Source organism: Lampetra planeri, chromosome 1 (genome assembly GCF_965212315.1).
Source record: "Lampetra planeri chromosome 1, kcLamPlan1.2.h2, whole genome shotgun sequence".
In the NCBI taxonomy this organism is placed as follows: Eukaryota; Metazoa; Chordata; class Hyperoartia; order Petromyzontiformes; family Petromyzontidae; genus Lampetra; species Lampetra planeri.
Genome location: NC_136107.1, coordinates 2,460,568 through 2,479,792, shown reverse-complemented (window position 1 = coordinate 2,479,792; position 19,225 = coordinate 2,460,568). Strand labels below are relative to the sequence as shown.

The following is a 19,225-nucleotide window of genomic DNA, read 5'->3' as shown; positions in this document are numbered from 1 at the left end:
ACCGAAAGAACCAAGAAGATTGCAGGTACTTGTTTTCTTCTTCAAATGTAGACGATAAAGCACACTGAGTGGCCTACCCTTTCGGAAACGACGTGACGGGATGATTACACGTTCTCTTTGAAGCAGATGGCACACATGGTAAATTAACCTCTGTCGTAATAACCGGAGTGGCCTCCTGGATTCAAATCCGTGAATATGCAACACGCGTTGAAAGGCTTGGGGAAGTCAAGTGCAACGGTACTGTACGTGCACTTAAAGCCATCGGTTAATCTTACCACCATTTAGTATGCTAGTTAACCTCTACTTTCGGACGTGAATAGAAATGTAAAGAGCTGATAGAGGGAAAACAACAAGCAGATGCTTATCGCGCTCACGTTTCCTGCCTCCAAAAGATGTTTCAAACGGGCCGTAGCTAAACATAGCCCGTGTTGTTATCAGAAGTTATTTGGTTCATATCCAATGCAGTTAAAATTAGTTGTGTACGTGGGTCTCTAAATATATGCCTCCACTCCCTGCGATCATCAACCCGCATGCGTTGTAGTCTCCATATGGGGGGCCTGGTTAAGACGCTTCAATAACAAGTCAGTACAGCCTTTGCATCAATCCAGTGTTGAAAGCCTTATCATGTCATACGGGTGGTGGCGGTTGATCACACTTCACCAGGCTGGTCAGTGTGCGTTTGTGAAAGGGGCCCAGGACCGGTTAAAATATAGACTGACCACTGATGTTGACTGTGTGCCACGCAGAGCCGGCCCAGCCACTAAGCGACCCTTGCAATTGCAAAGGGCCCCGTGGCCAGCAGAGGGCCCCCTAGAGTCACTGCTAGCTAGTGGGTGAAAAAAATCATACATCAAAGGGGCCTCCAACCAAATTTTGCTTAGGGCCCCCAAAGGTCTAGGGCCGGCTCTGGTGCCACGAATCGGCAAAGTCATCCAGGTGAACAGCGCTGTGCATTGACCACTGTGCCATTTTACAGACATCCAAAATTGTTAAATATTTTTTTTTCTCTGATGTAGCATGACGAAACGCAAAACAGATGCACGTGTAGCTAAAAAGGCAGACAACAGGCCAGTGCACATAAGTAGGACATTTACTACTCATTTACATTAATGGTAATGTACAAAAATTGCTTTTTTCACATTACATACTATTTACATTTTTTTTATAAGTAGTGTATATTATAAAGTCTTTCTAATACAGCAGCTATGTTGAACGATATCGCCGACAAAGTTGTTTCACCTGCAGTCTGTACAATTATACCTCTGAAAACGGATGGATGAGCAACAGTGCAGTGGGCTTCGAAAATTGGGCCGTCAAAGAAAAGCAGTGTGCACAAGGAGGAATCGGTAGTTCCTAACGATGCCAAATGGTTAACACAACACCATGAAATATTATTTCAAGTTACCACCATTTTTCGTACCATACAGCATTGGTAAAAACGAGGTATGATGAGCAGGGATGGTATTTTCAAAAGATCAGGCATACAGCAAATAGGTAACCATACGTGCAATATTTGTGGCATTGCAAACTTAACAATGCAGTGTTGAGTCTTTGCGTGCTCGTTCGTGTTCAGTATCTCAATGAATGGTGATGCGATTGAACACTTTGGTGGTGAATGTAACCAGTGACGTGCAGTGCAGTCATGGTTAACAAGCCTGAAGGCAGCTCATGCACCCTGAGATATGCACTCGGCATGCAGGTTTTGCAACTTTTTTTTGTACCTCGTGCAGTAGCATGAAAATTAACATTGAGTTGGTTACTTATGCTGATATCAACACAAAATGCAATGTCACACATTCGAATACTGTACTGGAGTGAGACCTCGATGAAGTTTCAATGGCTTAACATCTACCGATGTTGTGGCTCTGCATAGTTGAAGATGTACGGCCTATTGTCCGAGTGTACGCAGATTCAACATCAACGTTTGAAGAGAATTAACGGATACAGTGGCTGACAGCAACCTGTTAAAAGTGAGATGTAAAAATGACCATATATTATCTTGTTGGCCAAAGCACAAAATGCAAAAATGCTTTACAAACTGAAACACCCCGTTGTATGCAGGCGCTTGAATCGTGTTTTTCATGAGCAGTTTGTACAGCGAGAGCAAATATATAAGCAGAAACGTTAGCCATTACAGTACTGCGCACATAACCATAACTTAAGCCCGTTAGGTTATCTACTACCTGAATAATATGGCAACCCATCTGTTTTACAAACATCTTTAGCAATCTTTATTGACCTGAATTAAAATGAAATGAGAATATTTTGGGTCAAGTTTAGAAATTCAAAACGTGAGTGTTAAATTAAGGAAACGTTGTAGAGCTCATGGTTACAAATGAGCATTCAGAAATGGCATTTAATGCACAAGAGTAAAACTTAAAAGATTGAAAACCACAACACAGCTCGTTGTAAGATCATCGCATAACCACGAATGACCATGTTCCCGGTGGTGAGCTTCGTTGATCATGGGTAACGCTATACACAACCGCGAAATAAGTGTGGATGCAAATAAATGCTGCGGTTTGTTCCGGTCAAGAAAGGTGGATTTGCTGGGCAACATGTGCTCACGAACTCAGCACGTCTTCGCTGAGCTTATCCCACAGCTGCCTCTTGACAAAGATTTCTCGCAAAAGCGGGTGGGCGTTCCATTCAGTCCTTGCCAACTGCACTTTGGCACAGAGAGGAGGGGGGGGGGACCGACGATCTACTTTGCTTGCTGCATGTTGCACTTGACGTAGTGTCCTGCTGGCATGTTGGCACACGTTTCTAAATGTGCCGTGAAAACAAACAAAAACATTTTCACAGCAAATGAAAGATGAAGAGAGCAGATAAAAAAAACCACTACACATTTTACAATTCTGAAAATTGGTGAGCCGCTTCCCACAATGGGTTGTTATTTTCTTTCCCAATGACACAGTCTAAAATAATAAAAAAAATTCCTGACCTAGTTTAGTTTACATACACTGATAAGAGACACAAATTGGGAACATATACCTATGTTTTTGAGGTGTTGGCATGAGCCTTGGTGAAGCACCGCATCTGCTTCAGTCGTTACAGAATACATATTTACACGCATGGTACTCCGTCCCATTTTGAAACTGCTGAGGATATAGTCCAGAATTATTCCCAGTGTAAGATTTTCACAGTAATTCTCAGAAGAAAAAAAAAGTACTTTCCACACCAGGGTTAAGAACGTGTGGTGACTTGCGAAGGTTCGGCTTGGAGAAAGGGGGACTCAATGACTCAATGAGCAAACTTTAAAAGTTTTCTTCGGCGGAAAAAATTCTCCACAAAGCAAGAGTGTTATTAAATTTGCAGCCGCTCGACTGCAAGGTGTCCATTGGCCAGCGACGAAATGGCCATTGCCAACACAGCGGTGCCGTCATCAACAGGGCCTGTGCTGCCAGCGTTGTTGTTTCCGCCGCCGCCACCGCTGCTGCTGCTGGATATCCTGCGCATGGTCTGCACGCGCTCCTCCACACAGCCGGCTGAGAGCCGGGCCTCGGCCTCGTGATCCCAGCATTCCTCCATGGTCTCGCACAACAGAGACATGCCCTGGAAATGACGCAATAGAACCAATTCGGATTTTAAACGATAAGCTTTTTTTTTTTTTGCAATCAACAACTAATAATCACGGTGACGTTTATATACACTAACCACTTGGTAGCTGTTGCACATGAGGGCCGAGAGAGATTGTACGAATAAAACTCGTTGTTCTTGCCGTACGACTTGTTTTTGATATAGCGTCCTATGAGAAGGAGCATCTCAAGCGCTCAACATCGCATCTCAAATATTTGAGAAGGCACCTCCAGTGGTAGCTGTCCCCACTTTTGGGGTGACTCAGAACCTGGGCCGCAAACAGGTATTCGCCTGCCAAATAGGGGGGTGGCATTTGCCATGTATAATCCCAAATGGAGAAAGATTGCGATCATATATTGAGATTTTTTGGAAAACGAGCAGGTGTGTACCGGATGTTTCCTCCAACAATCTTTAATTGTGGGCCGGACCCTCTTCTGCACCACCAGGTCCTGCATTTCCTCCAGGGAGAGATGTTTCCCTAACTCCTCCTCAAACGGGAGTGAGAATTCACCCACTGGTTCTGGAATTGGTAAGAAACACCATCACAATCATCACAAATCATGGTGTCACAGTGAAACATAAGCTCAACAATTACACAGGAATTTTTAAAGGCACACGGTAAAGGTTTTTGAATTACTTGTAAGTAAACAGATTGTGATATTCTTGTAAATAGTGTAGCTATTGCCTTGAAAAGTAACACGTTTTTAGCATGCACAATGCAGTAAATACCATCAAGAATTAGAAGTACTCACAAATGGCAAGCACGCAATTCAAAACAGACTTTAATTATAATTACACAGTGGTGCTTTACCAGGAGACACATTGGAAATAACAACAGCTGCTGTTCTGCTTTCCAAATATGCCGATGTATATCAGTGAAGGATAAGTACAGTGCCATTAGGATCGATGGTTTAAGAACTAATACAATGTAGAACTATGGATCAGTGGCAAGTGAAATTAACAAGACAATATTTTTTACAGGAGTGAATAAACTTTGCTTGTTCTGTAACACGAGACATTAAACGTATTGTTGCTCAAAAAGCGCTCAACGCAAGCACTCGCGATTGCAGCATACCTTCGATAACTGTGCAGCGCCAGGCAAGCTCCCAGAGCACTAGGCCCAATGCATAAACATCGATGCGCAAGAAAGAGTCGCGTTGGAAGTGGATGGCTCCCTCCAGTATTTCGGGGGCCATGTAGCGCAGGGTACCCACCTGAAATGAGAACACCCCACCCACACGTAGAGTCCTTCTGCTGCAAGACATTAGCCTGGCAGTAGACTGTGTGGCAAGCAACACCAAATGATGAAGTGCCACGCTAAGTCATACAATGCGTCCCACTTATCAAAAGTTACAACAGTAGGTCCCATCAAGGCCACGATTGAACGCAGTGTCTTACAATCGTTTCAACGAAACTATTGTTTGAGTCGCATCCAAATCAAGCTTTGCAACAAGTGTTACTTCACAAATAAATTATAAAAAATTCACAGCCTTGATAGCTGCGTCAATGTCAACTAATTTACTGAGTAGCACGTTTAATACATTTGAATATTGCAATGTCTACAATTCAATGTATTAATAGTGCAAGCAAATTTTTTTTTTTACATTTTTATATCTGACAGCATACGAAAACTCGAAATGCTACATTTCATATTAAGTTACATTGTAAACATTTACATATCTGAACACTGCTATTCTGAAATTATTTTCTCAAATGCCACCAACTGATGTTGGCATCGCCAAAGCAGCATTATTGCAATACATTTACCCCAATTAATGCAGTACCTCATTCTGCTATTGACAAACATTGTTTTACCAATCGGATAAAACCATGATTATGAAATCTCTCAAGTATAAGAAATGTAAATTAGTGTGCAAAGCAATGGACCAGCTCACAACCGACACGCTGAATGGCTAAAAAACCTAGACCTTCATTTATAGCTTTTGTTGCTGTTGTTCATCTCTACATGATGCCGTACACAACTAAGGCATGCATAGTCCAGTTTAAAACCTTTATTTCTTTTTTTGGAACCATCTACGTCAGTGAGCTTATTACAATGTACATTTAAACATTTTCGCAATGTTGTTTTGGAACTTTAACAGATGTAAAAAAGTGTTTTTGGAATAAAATATCAACTAAAACATTGACAATATGACATTGACAACAAGCAATGTTTGGTAACGTACCTGCCCATGGGTATCACCCGCAGGTTTGCCCGGTGCAAATTTGACTGCCAATCCAAAGTCTGCGATGCAAGCTGTAAGGTCCCCCTTAAGCAGAATATTCCGACTCTTTATGTCCCTACATGTCAACATATCGGACAAGCAGCAATTTCAAATAAATGCACATGTAATACATAACATGTTCATTGCATCATGTGATGTACCATGCTAAAATCTATACAAGAATAAATAAAACTACGAGAAGTCATGAGTTGTGTCAAAAGGTAACATTGATAAATGCAATAATGAAAAACTATTAATTTTAATGGCATATTGCTTCACAAATATAAAAGACAAGAATTAATGTATCAGATACATCTTCCTCGTGGCTTCTTATCTCAACCGCAATGTAAGTCTGGCTAAATCACAGAGCATAAAACATTGAATAGCATTCGAACGAGCAGAATGGTGGGGCAAGGCAAACAGCTGATGATGCCCAATTAACCTGTGTGCAATGGCAGGCTTAATGAGTTCTCCCTTGGGGCTGACAATATCCTCATGTAGGAAGGCCAGACCCCGGGCCATCGTCTCTGCCACATGGCAAAGCTCCCTCCATGACAGCACGTTGCCTTTAAGGTACTCCGCCAGAGATCCCTGCACACATGAGCCAAGATTGCAAGTTCAGCCGGTCTCTTCCATCTTCCGTGCAAACTTTACATTATTGTACAGGAGGTTTACTGCCAAGTAGTATTAAAACTATCATATCAAGTAAGCCAGCAGCACTTGTGCAATAGGCCACACTTTGCGAATGAGCCTCAAAGTCTAGACTTGTCCAGAGTTTGCCTGCTTAAACAAATGCAACTGGGAATCAATGGTCCAGAGGGAATTGGCTGATAAATCCAAAATACGATTTTATCTGAATTTAGTAAATGAGAGCATTGTGTTTAATTATTTAATTGGCCACAATCAATGGCAAAGAATAGTAACACAATACACTAAAAAGCGTGTAAAATATGCTCTTCACAAAATATTGAGAACTGTATAAGCACATTTCTAAAATATCTCTCATCTAGTTTATAGAAATTCAGAAGTAACATTTATCTTGTAGTCAATTTGAGAGAAAAAAAATCTGCTAGCTGCATGAATAAAAGTTAATGGATTTTACTTTTGGGTTGCAATGCTCAGGTTCATTGATAAGGTATCATATACTGCCTGTAAATTGTCAACATTAAAGGTTTACCAATGCGACCAACCGTACCTTCTCATGGAACGTGGTGATAAGCCAGTACTCGGTGTCAAGCCCTGACACACGCTTCTCAGCAGCAATGAAATGCAGCAGGTTTTCATGTGTCACTCCAGCCGTTTTGAAGATATCAATTTCATTCTCCCATGAGCGTCTCTCCTGTGGCAAGTAAACATAAAAATATGAGCAGATGGCACAATTACACACCCCGTGACGATGTACGTTACACAAACCTGCACAAACGTAGATAAATGACATTTCAGATAGGTGAATGGATAAGAAAATATTCTAGATTACAAGTTTTCGTGACTGCAAGGATCCATACTCTTTGGTTCTTTCGGTAAAGTCACGTTGGTATTGTTATGTTTTACCTACGTGACTTTACCGAAAGAACCAAAGAGATTTTGATTTAAAGCTTTCGTGACCGCAGGGATTCATATTCTTGGTTCTTTATTATTTCCCTTCTACGTGACTTTACCATAAGATCCAAGAATAAGAACCAAAGAGGATAAGAAAAAACATTTCTAATAGATTAAAAACACTCAAATAGCTAGAGGGATCCCAGTTAGGCTTCAGTGTAAAATCAAGTCAAAACTCATTCAGTGGAAAACGTGCATTTTATCGTTTCAATTACTGGACAGAAAACATATCGTATGTATGTCGGACTTATTTTGCACCGTACATAGCCAACCGTGCTAACCGGAGGTAAAGGCAAGGACAACAAACTAAACACAGTTCTAAAGAAATGAGTTTTCAACCTAAATTTTAAACTGCTAAACTCCAGCGGCTTTATAATATTGGAAGGAAGAGAGTTCCAGATAGCCGCAGAAGGGCATCTGAAAGCGCGCGATGCAGTCATCTTTCTCTGGTTATCATGGAAAACTGAAAATATTCTATACCTTAACGGTGAATATCTTCACTGCCACATGGTCACCAAGGAGGCGGGCTTTCCACACCGAACCAAAGTGGCCCATGGCCTTAACTTCAATCAGTTGGACGGGCTTGAGCTCAGCCAGAGGTGGTGATGACGCTCCATTAGGTTCCTCCTGCCACAATCGGGAGTCACCAAAAGTGGAGATGGTCGCAACATTCGTGTGTGAGATCTTTGAGATAGCTCTTTACCGAGAAACAAGGCGAACAGCTGAGGAATGGATGTAAGCACACGTTATGGTTCTGATAAGCAAAAATTGGGAATAAAAAAGGCCAACTTCTGGTACAGCCACTCTTGAATACAAGCACACCTGGCCTTACTCTAAAGAGGTGGTCTTATATCCAGCTTCTAACATATTTAAATTTCACGAGATTTATCTTATTACAACGGACAGGATTGAACAAAGATTAGCTTTACCTATTGCTACACAGGTTATTCAAAGATACATTCTCCAGAAAATATGCACTGTATGAGTAAATACAAAATGTTTCAGATCATTCACTCCACATGCAGAGATTAATAAATGATCCATTGTGTCTTTTATCTGCTTCCCCACTACAACCTGCTGTTGTGGGGGGGGGATTAATACATTTTGAATTCAACATAATCTGTAAAGGGGACTGTTTGATCATTGGTGGATGCCTGTTGTCTAACCCTGTCTGAACGTAATGTATGATGATAATTGGTTCTTTACCCTTCTATCTGGCAACAAAACTGACACCTTTTTACAAGGAGTCATGTTTGCATAGACCGCAATACCTGCAGTCATAATACAAACAAAGAAACATAACTCTGATAATGTGCACTGTCCTTAAAGTTGAGGACAGTGCACATTATCAGAGTTATGTTCTTTTGTTTGTATTATGACTGCAGGTATTGCGGTCTATGCAAACATTACTCCTTGTAAAAAGGTGTCAGTTTTGTTGCCAGATAGAAGGGTAAAGAACCAATTATCATATTTTTACTGGCAAATGAGGTTCCCATAGTGTAATGTATGATGTTACCTTGATTCCTCAACTCCATTTTGTAACCCATACATTATTTAAAGTGCACGTTAATATACATGCATCAGCTAAAGTAGTGTGTGTCTTTACAACAACATAAAAAAAACCTTTACCATGAATTACAATCCTCCCTGCTGAAATGTTGAATTCATCTGCCACCTGCATGAACATCTGCTTCCATTAGCACTATTAGCTTTTTACGCATGTTAACTTGCACCGGAAAACCCAACAGATTGAGACATTAAGAGACTGCCAAATGTCCTCATCATTACATTACATATATTTGTTTTATTAACTAAATAACCATGTTTGCCACAAAGGAAAAAAAATCCAGTCTGGCTGAAAAAGTATGGAGTGGGCTTGCCACCTGCTGAGATGGCAAAATGCCAAACATATGTGAACCACAATTCAAACGCTACGCATTGTGCAGTTATTCGAGTTGATTGCTCTAAAGAAAGCATTCCCAACATTACGCTGTTCAAAAATACCACGAGAGGGCATCAATTCCCCCCTTTTGATGTGAAGTGTACCAAGGAATCTCCAACAGAATGTGATATTGTAGCAACACGTAAATGATCTGAGGCCTAGAATGCTCAAAACACCATATTATACGAAGAAAATAAACTTCTCGAAATTAATCTAAAATTAATCATAACCCACATAACAACCGTCAGAGTGCATTGTAGAGAATACTCCTATACAATCATACGAATAATCCACCGTTTAATGTATTATATATATCCACACGCTTAATGCCCTAATCTGATTGAGCAATCGTTTAGAAGCTGTCATTCAAATGTTTGACGCAACAAGTCGTTTCTCGCATCTGTGTTACGGACTTATTTTGAGAGACAAAACAAGGACTTGGCAGCGTTACCTCGGAGGGTGCTTCCACTTGGGCATAGGGTACCTTGCGCTGGCGATACACCCAAACGACCAGCAGTGCTACCAGGGAGACGGCCAGGATGGGGATGAAGGAGTAGACTGCGGTGTTAAATGCACTTGGGCGGCTGCTCACTGCTACTGGACCTACCACACCACCACCACCACACCAGAGCAACACCTTAGCAGCTTACACAACACCAGGCATGTGGACATTTTGTTTCGTGTAGAGTGAGGTCCTAAGTGTCTCCATACACCCACCAGTTGGTGTTGAGATAGTGCTCACATCTCTATTGGTGGCCCTGAGATGTTGACAATACCACATCCGATTTAAAGCTTTCGTGACTGCAGGGATTCATCTTCTTGGTTTATTCGGTAAAGTCACGTATAATGGCAATAATAAAATAATAAAATAAAACATTATAAAATAATTCTCACGACGTTTCGGCCACAACGCAAGCAGCCGTCCTCAGGTGAAGAACAGGTCTGTCGGGGAGACAGCGTTGTGGCCGAAACGTCGTGATAATTATTTTATAATTTTATTATTTCCATTCTACGTGACTTTACCGAAAGAACCAAGAAGATGAATACCACATCCCTCTGAAAAGGACCCATCTCTGTACCTCCAGAGAGATGATTCAACCCATTAGATTAACACTTATTGCGAGTTCAGTACTCCATTAAAAGCTCCATTCAGTCGGATTACATATTAAACAATACATTTAAGAATTTGATTAATTCGAGATAAACATTATGCTGCATACATCTAAACTACATGTATGTTTTAATTTTATTAATTATAAAAGCAATACATCACAGCCTGTGATAAAATGTGAAAGTCTCCGGCCTGGTGTCTCAAGGGTAGCGTCGTAATCAGGTTGAGAGTTTAATGCTGGTTGGAGGTTGACTCTGCCCATCATCCCTCTGGGGGTCTATAAAGTTGGTACCACTTTGTGGGGAAATCAACAGTGGTTGTCCGATGAATAGGCTCGCCCCCGGATAGGAATGTAAATTGTCCACCACTGGCTGAGAGGGATGTAAAAGGAGATGTGCACAGCTTTAATGCTCCTTTGAGCTGTAAATCACTTTGACACTCAAAGGTGTTATATTTTTCATGATGTGGAAATGTCCAATGCTACATGGTCTTAAAACATTCTTAGAGCCATAAAAACAATCTTGCTGTAGTTTTTGTTCCATGACCAAGGTCCACCCTGATGCGTTTACAACAGCTCTTGTACCACAAAAGTACATGTAGGTTGAACTGAACACCTGTAAAATATATTACTGTACAACCGTTAAATGTTCAACGGGTATTTGATTAGCACTACTGAATATAAAACGGGTATCGAATGTATGAAGCGATGGGTTACATCTGTAAATGCTATTGCTACACTAATAAGATATAAAAAAAAATATTCCATGTTCAACGAGAGTGCATCCCCATTAAAATCGGCCCTTTGCCTGAAACGTCACCTATTCATTTTGTTTGTGTGTTTGTTGTCCCCCCCCCACACCTCCGATTTGCACGGTTGGTTACGTAGTGTGAAAAAATTTCAACAACACGAATCAGACATTTGAAGCCATAGTTCCTTTGCCAAAGCAGTGTTGTGCAATCCCACATCATTTAAAATGTAATGTTATATCCATGGCTCTCCCACTCTCTATCGTAAACCTATTTGACAAGTGTTCTCAAGCGGTCACAAAACAGAGTAACTCAATCCTTGGTAAAATATGAAAATGATTGTCGTGGAACATTGACTACAAGCCATGAACACTCAAAACTAGCACCCATCGACTGCCAGGATGTTTCCAAAATGTATACAAATAGAGATTGACAGAAATAAAAAAACTAACAACAAATGTGGTTTCTTTGGCCAAGAAGATAAAAAAGAACATCAAGCCAAAGGGCAGAGATATCTTAACATCACCTAAAATGTTTCGCCAACCAAACTCAAAATATTTATTGTCATGCTGGGTCTCATGAAAAGGATTTAATTATGCAATTGTGGTGTTAAATGCCCGAGGGCTGCAATCCAACCCATCAATTAATTAAAACAATTAAGACAAAACGGGAGCAGAACCATATGCCAATGGGCTCAGGATTGACAACAGAAATGGTTCAAGTAGCCGTCTTCTTCTTGGTAAAAGGAATTTTACGTTCAATCCGCATATTTTGTATTGCACTTTTTACAACTCTGAGGGGATTAACTAAGCACGGGAAACAATTATTTTTTTTAATATCAAGATTAGTAATCTCTTGTGCTAGAAACACATTAATGGTAGATGAAACATTAACAATACCAGGCATTATTTGGAATATAAATACAATTTGCATGTATACTATTGAAAAGGAACGAGCTCTTCAAGGAACATATGATAGACATGCATTCATAAACAGGAGAAAAGTGAAATATACGACACATCCATACATAGGTCATTGAGTTCCTTCCAAGACCAGATAATTATAGGTCGCATTTGCATTTTTAATAAAGTACCATCCTACAGGGCGCTTGGAATATAAATGTATTGGGCCTATTCTAGTTACCCAATTAAAAACAGATGAAAGCTAAATTAAACACTAACCTGCACCATCAACATAAATTTACTGACGATGTTTGCATATAATTAAACGAGAATAAACATGTAAATCAACTGTAAAAACACAACACACATTTGATCAGCATGATGCTAGAATGCCATTAGTGCACTGACAAAAACATAACGAGATTTTTCAGGTGGGTCCTACATTGAGAAGTCAAGGCCAATGCCTAAAGGAGTGTTTAGTGTGAACCCAGAATACCAGGAATATACCCAAGTGCACAAGAGAATAACACAAAGACCGGCACATATTGGATACATGAATCCATAAGAATAGGTTTTACCCTTTCTGGCAATAAAGCAGGTGTTAAGATGTTAAAACACCAAATGGAAATCTTTTGCAAGGACTCATGTCTACATTAACCACACAGACTTGATGTCTGGCCATTCCCTCTCGGCGATCTCGTTTTTTAGGGCCTTAGAAGACAATTTGCATTGCTATTGCATTTGGAAGCAATGTTTTAAACGGACCTGTTGTCGCTTGTTGAATGACGGGAATATGGTTGAACTTCTTGTTGCAGAAATTCCCCTCGCAGCAGCAGAAGAAAACGCTCGGCGTTTCCTTAGTTTCAGTGCACTCCCCTCTGCAGAATGAAACATGTAAATACATAGTCGTCAAAACAATGCAACAGAGAGCCCTAATGAACCTTCTATTTCTATCAAGCACTCAAGCGTTGCAACTAATTGTGTTCAAAATGAGGTGGGAATATTTTAATAAAGTGAGGGTATATTAAACAGCAATAAAAACGGGCTTCCCTTAATGAGATTTACATGTAGCCATTGACTGTGAAAGCTTTGTGGGTATGCACAGCCAAATGTCATGTCAGCCAGAGCTACAGAACAATCAACAGTTATTTTTTAAAGGAAAGTTCTCCATTTTTAAAACGAAACTGAACGAGATGTTTAGACTTACTATTTTTATTTTAGCAGTTCAGGCCCACTGAGCTATCAACTATCGCTCTTCTTCAGAAGTGACTTGGCCATAAATGATAGCTGCACGAAGGAGCTTTTCATGTTTCTACATGTGGCGGGAAAAACCGGAGGAACTCGGAGAAAAATCCACATGACCACAGGGAGAACACGCAAACTCCAAATATACAGCAGTCTGTCAGGGTCGGGATCGAATCCACGACCTCCGTTTTACCAGGCAAGGAAGTTAACATCTCGCAAGTGACTCTTGCTATAATTTTCAAAGGAGGATTATGCACGTCACTTCACCCAATTTTTTGCAATTTTTTTTTATAAATACCTTTACACTTCCATTAGTTCACAAGATTTCCACAGTGAAATATGACGCACTATTTGGAAATTGCAGTCGTCGACAGGCCAGTTTCCCGTTTGACCGCGGCAATATGAAACAGCAGGTGTCCATCCCGCAGCGCAGACCTGTTATAGCAGTTGAAGTCGTCGAGCCAGCAACCCTTACGCACAAGCTCCACGCTGCCCGAATTGTTGGTCCAGGAGGCGAAGCAGTGCTTCCGCTTGTCGCCCTCGCACCCCTCGGTGCCACTGCGGCTGGTGTTGTACCTCTGCCAGTGTGCGTTGAAGTACTCGCACTCTGTGGTGTGGCTCTCCAACACACTGGCCGCTGTAAAAAAATGAAAAGTCCAATCAGAGGGAACCAGACAACGCCCCCCCCTCCCCCTACGTATTTACAGATCTAACCACTGCTTAAGTCTCCGTACTGTGTCAGTCATGGGGCGTCTTTGGCCATAGTTCATGATGCTGGTCGGTGAGCTTTGGTGAATGGGGGGAGTGCCAAGATTAGTCCAGATATGGCTCGCACGGATGTTGGCTTTGGATGGGAATCAATCTGAGGTCACCACGTTCATAGCTAAGTGTCACCACTTCAACCAATGTAAAACACACATTAAAACTTAGATTTAGTTTTAATAGAAACATTAACTTTGTAATAATCCTGCAATAAACATTACAAATATTAAAAGGTACAATATGAATCCATAAACCATGTTAAGCCGACACACATGTGACTGCATCTTAGCACATATTTAGAGCTATTCAACACTTGTTACATTTGAACAACTGGAAAAGGAAGTTTGTAAATCAAACTCTGCTCATTGATATTGCTTATTTTACAAGTACTGTAATTAATGCAATGGTTAACGGACACAAACCATGGTTACTTTCACTGTTCAAGAGCTGATTTTTGTGTTTAGTTTGTCCTTCCCCCGCACCTCTGATAAGTGCGAAAGCGAAGTTCAACATACATACCCAATTGACATCAGTGACTAAATCTACAACAAAGTTACGTGCTCTAGCGACTAAATATTATCATTCTACAAATACGAGTACCACCAAGCGCAAATTGTTGCAAGAGTTATTATAAAATCAATAACCCATTGCTATGGCAAACAGCTATGAGTTATAGTACTCTGTGATTCCATTACATATACTGTACTCAACTCTATGTATTCCAGATACCGACGGGAAATACTCATGAACGTAATCTCCCATAAAGCACATTACCGTACTTATAAGATTGAAAACAAAATGATCCGAGTCATTTCACGTGACAACTTATTTTATAAATGGGTATACACAAAGCTAAAGGAAATGTTTACAGGCACACGCGAGTGATAAAACAAACCTCACCTCCCCGTGGAGATACAAAGTTCACAGATTGCCATCACGACCAAACAGCGCAAACAGAAGATAACTCAAAATAGTCGCGCGTGTTGCACGCGTGCACGCGCGCATGATGTTGTTGTCGTGTACTCACTCTGTGCATCTGGCATGTTTTTGAACATGTAACGAGGTCATATGGTCATAAGACGAATGTATATGATGCGGGACGGGAGTTTGGTGGAATCATGGCATGACCTCACGTGCTTTGCGTGCCGTTTTGCTCGATGCTCTTAGACAGAGGCCAGCATTGTTTCATTCCATAATTAAGCATCTCTTTCATCCCAATGGGATTTTAAGCCATGTGTAAGAGGCACATGCACACAATTAGTTGGTTCGAAGTAATGCATGCTTAGATGTATATCTCCATACTATTTGAAGACATTTCTGTACAGTACAAATCTCTTCACTAACTAATGTTTATAGGTATTACATGGGCCGAGCCCGGCTTGCCAATCTCCCCCCTCACCTAACGAATATAAGTGACCTGCCATTGACATCATCTCGCAAGTTCATACATGCAGATGACATAGTCCGTGCTCTACAGGGCAATAATACACCGCGAGTACAATGGCAATAACTCTTAACTGCTGATCTACATATATTTGGAGGCATATTTACATCACTTGATAGTCCAACGAAAGCCTTCCAAAACCACCACACGTGCCTTACACCTGAATATTCATGTCACAAATGCCACCCTTAATGTGTCCTGTGGTAGCCGAGTGAGCTAAGACGCAACTACAATTTATTTCTAGGGGTTATCACGTATAAAAGCCTGGCCTTAAAGCCCCCACATAAAACGGATATGTGAAAAGAAAATCAAAGATCACCCTGCATCCAGAAACTTGCAGGAAAGACATTGGGTGCCTCCGCTGATACGCTGGAAATTGTCACCAGCTCACTGATCTAGTCAGTGGCAGAGTATTGAGCGAAGGCATGGGCCAAGGAGCTTGTACACAAAACTGCGAGATGCACAATTATATCACGCAACATCGCATCATCACCGGGACACTTGAAACCGACACCAATCCCCTGGGCTCCCCCTTACTGGTAAACATTCTGCCACCAAATATCCGCAGAGATGTGCAAACTGCAAAGGAGTTTTCGTATTTTTTTGGGCTCGTTTAAAAACGACAACCACCTCGCTCGCCCATCGAGTCATCCCGATCACCATTCCTGGAAATCGCGCTGTTGTCGCCATCATAAAATCTCACCCAGATCCGCAAGAACGCTGGCGCGAACAGAGTTAAAACAACGGGGACGTCCCATAATGAAGGGAAAACAACCCTCCCCCCCACCACCTCTCTCGTTCGATAACCCAAAACGTCGCCCTCTTCTTGGTCTTTTTGACATTCACGGCTCGAAGACATTGGTGGTGTAACACCATCAGCCGCGCAGCATCAAAGGGGCAATTAAAGACACGCCACCAAGTGCGAATGTTGACCATGCAACCGCACAAACCATAGGCCACATTGTAAAAATAACCATAGCGTGCACGCTCCCTTCAACGAATTGCAAACCTACACGAACCCTCTGGTTCTGCTGTTTTCTTGCTGTGGTTGTCCCACCTGATGACGGCTGCTTGTGTTGCCATCGAAACGTCGTGATCTATTATTTTTCTACCTACGTGACTTTACACAAAGAACCAAAGAGTATGGATTCCTGCAGTCACGAAAGCTTCAAATCCAGAACGAACTCGTGGCTAGCAGAAGCTTCTTGCACGTATTGCCATTCGCAGGAAGATAACATTTATATAAACCTTGGCCGTGGGCATGCCCCAGTGATTTCTATCTCTCAAATCCACCAGGGGCATGCCTCACAGCCCTTGCCCATCTCTCTCATCGATTATATTCCCAGATAATTTCTGATCATACCTCAGTCAACCCATCATCAACCCTTCTCGTTGTAGCCGTGCCCATTAATTACCACCGATAATTTCCCCTCTGCCCCTGAGCCCCCCAGCTCTGCCCATCATCTCCCTCACCGATAGCTTGGTCGTGCCCCCCAGCCAGCACTGCCCATCGTCTATTATTACCTTTGCCCCCCCACTACCTCGGCTCCGCTGCCCTTTCCGCCACCAGGATTGACCAACACCATCACCACGGTCCAAGCCCAGCGAGACGACACCACCGGGCGCTAATCGCCACTACGGCAACAACTCCCCCCCCCCCACCACCCCGCGTCGATACACAACAACGAAGAACGACAAACAACATCGTCGATACAAAACACACAAAGTAACGAGCCGCGGACTGCCACTTACCCGAGACGAGCGGCACCACCATCATCAGCAGCAGCAGCGCGCACCGCGACGCGGCCATGGCGGGGCCAGGGCCCCCTCTAACCCCGCCCCTCAGCACGCGCACCTGGGGGGCGAGGGGGGGGTGAAGCTGGGGGGGGGGGGTGAAGCTGGGGGGGGGTGAAGCTGGGGGGGGGTGAAGCTGGGGGGGGGGTGACTTGAGCTGAGAGCAAAGGGGAAGCGATGGGAAGGGGGGCTGGGGTGGAGAGGGGGAGGGGCTGGGGGGACGAGGGGGCGGGGCTGGGGGGACGAGGGGGCGGGGCTGGGGGGGACGAGGGGGCGGGGCTGGGGGGTACGAGGGGGAAGGCTGGGGGGACGAGGGGGAGGGGCTTGGGGGACGACGGGGAGGGGCTGGGGGGACGAAGGGGAGGGGCTGGGGGGAGACGATGAGGCAAGGGGGGGGGGGTCTCGAGGGGGCCCTTGGATCACGCCGTGTTCATCGCCAGCGCCCGTTCGGTGCCATCTGGCAGTCGAGCAGCAGCAGCGGCGGCGGCTGGAACGCGGAGAAGACGGCGGGAGAAGGGTGCTGGCGCTGGCGGCGCTGGCGGCGCTGGCGGCATGAGCGAGCCCCGAGAGTCGTCTGCTTGTCACGCGTGAGACGCGCTCACTCCGCCTCCCCTCAGCTGCCCGGCGCTCACTCCGCCTCCCCCGCAGCGCGGGCTCGCGTCCAAGATGGCGCCGAGTGGCGCCTGCCCCACCCCCCACCCCAACCCCCCCCACCCCAACCCCCCCCCACCCCAACCCCCCCCCACACCCCAACCCCCCCCCACCCCAACCCCCCCCCACACCCCAACCCCCCCCACCCCAACCCGCCCCCTCCTCCGCCCCCCCCACACACAACCCCCACCGCAGCCCCCCACCCACCCACCCATCCCCCGCCTCCCCCACCCCCTCCGCCCCCCTACCCAAAACTCCTCCGCCCCCCTCACCCACCCGAACCCCCACCTCCACCCCCCGCGGTCACGTGCGCGTGACCCGGATGTTTCTCGCGCCCAAGCGCGTGCGGGGGTGGGGGCAGGGGGGAGGAGGACGGTGGCAGTGGGGAAAGGGGGCGGGGCAGGTATTGTGGGGGGCGTGGTCTCCCGGGAGATGAGGCGGAGCGACATCGTCTGGAATCAATTGAAAGACTTAAAATATAATGAGAATCTGTATTTTTTTCTGCAGGAGGAATCCGATGAGCTATAAAGCTCTTTTTTTAATCACAGATGTCCACAAGGAGCACGGGGTCAGAACGTCACAACAACAAACAATACAAAAACACGATATGAGTTCAAAGTATCTGTAGGAATGATTTAAGTAGATCACTAAATAAATATCCAAATAAAACAGAAATATTTTATTTTACCACGTAAAGCCAACTGGGCTATTACCGTATTTTTCAGAAGCGACCCTGCCACACATGATGACGAAGTGGCTTATCATGTGGAAATGTATAGCAGCCAAATCCTCTTAATCTAAACGCATGTTTATAATCGGGTCGGGGTGACCAATCCATCCTTCCCGAGAAATGGACACAAATCTGACGCGCCCATTCCCTTTGGCCTCACAGATCTTTGTTGCTCAAAGCGATCCCAATGTGCGCTGTACAAACCTCACCAACCAGAGGAGGATAAAATACTCCGATCTCCACTTCCCTGGACTTATTCAGGTGCACCGGAGGAAACACATAGAACACACCTCCATGATTTTTGGTGATGCCTGGATTTCACTGGATTTTGGTTACACATCACAGCATACGCTCCACAAAATATCTCACCCTCCATCATTAGACCCCCTTTTGCCTGTACCAAAATATAATAATAGGGGTTTTCCCCTCTTTTCTGGCAAAAAACTGAAACCTTTTTACGAGGAATCATGTGCGCATTAACCACAAAACTTGTG

General features: G+C 43.7%; 1 protein-coding gene across 2 annotated transcripts; it reads right to left on the bottom strand.

Moving 5' to 3' along the window:
• Positions 1-1,072: 1,072 nt before the first annotated feature.
• On the bottom strand, positions 1,073-17,434 carry LOC144726697 (activin receptor type-2B-like). Of its 2 annotated transcripts, none has more exons than XM_078605551.1 (11): positions 17,309-17,434; positions 13,786-13,987; positions 12,871-12,983; positions 9,797-9,948; positions 7,884-8,030; positions 7,000-7,143; positions 6,247-6,395; positions 5,766-5,880; positions 4,655-4,793; positions 3,969-4,099; positions 1,073-3,555 (listed from the first exon to the last, which is right to left on the bottom strand). In XM_078605551.1, the coding sequence occupies exons 1-11, from the start codon at positions 17,364-17,366 to the stop codon at positions 3,307-3,309; spliced, it is 1,599 nt and encodes a 532-aa protein (XP_078461677.1). In that variant the 5' UTR covers positions 17,367-17,434; the 3' UTR covers positions 1,073-3,306. The 2 variants fall into 2 exon arrangements, with proteins under 2 accessions (XP_078461677.1, XP_078461764.1); XM_078605638.1 differs by having other exon boundaries at positions 9,830-9,948.
• Positions 17,435-19,225: the final 1,791 nt, after the last annotated feature.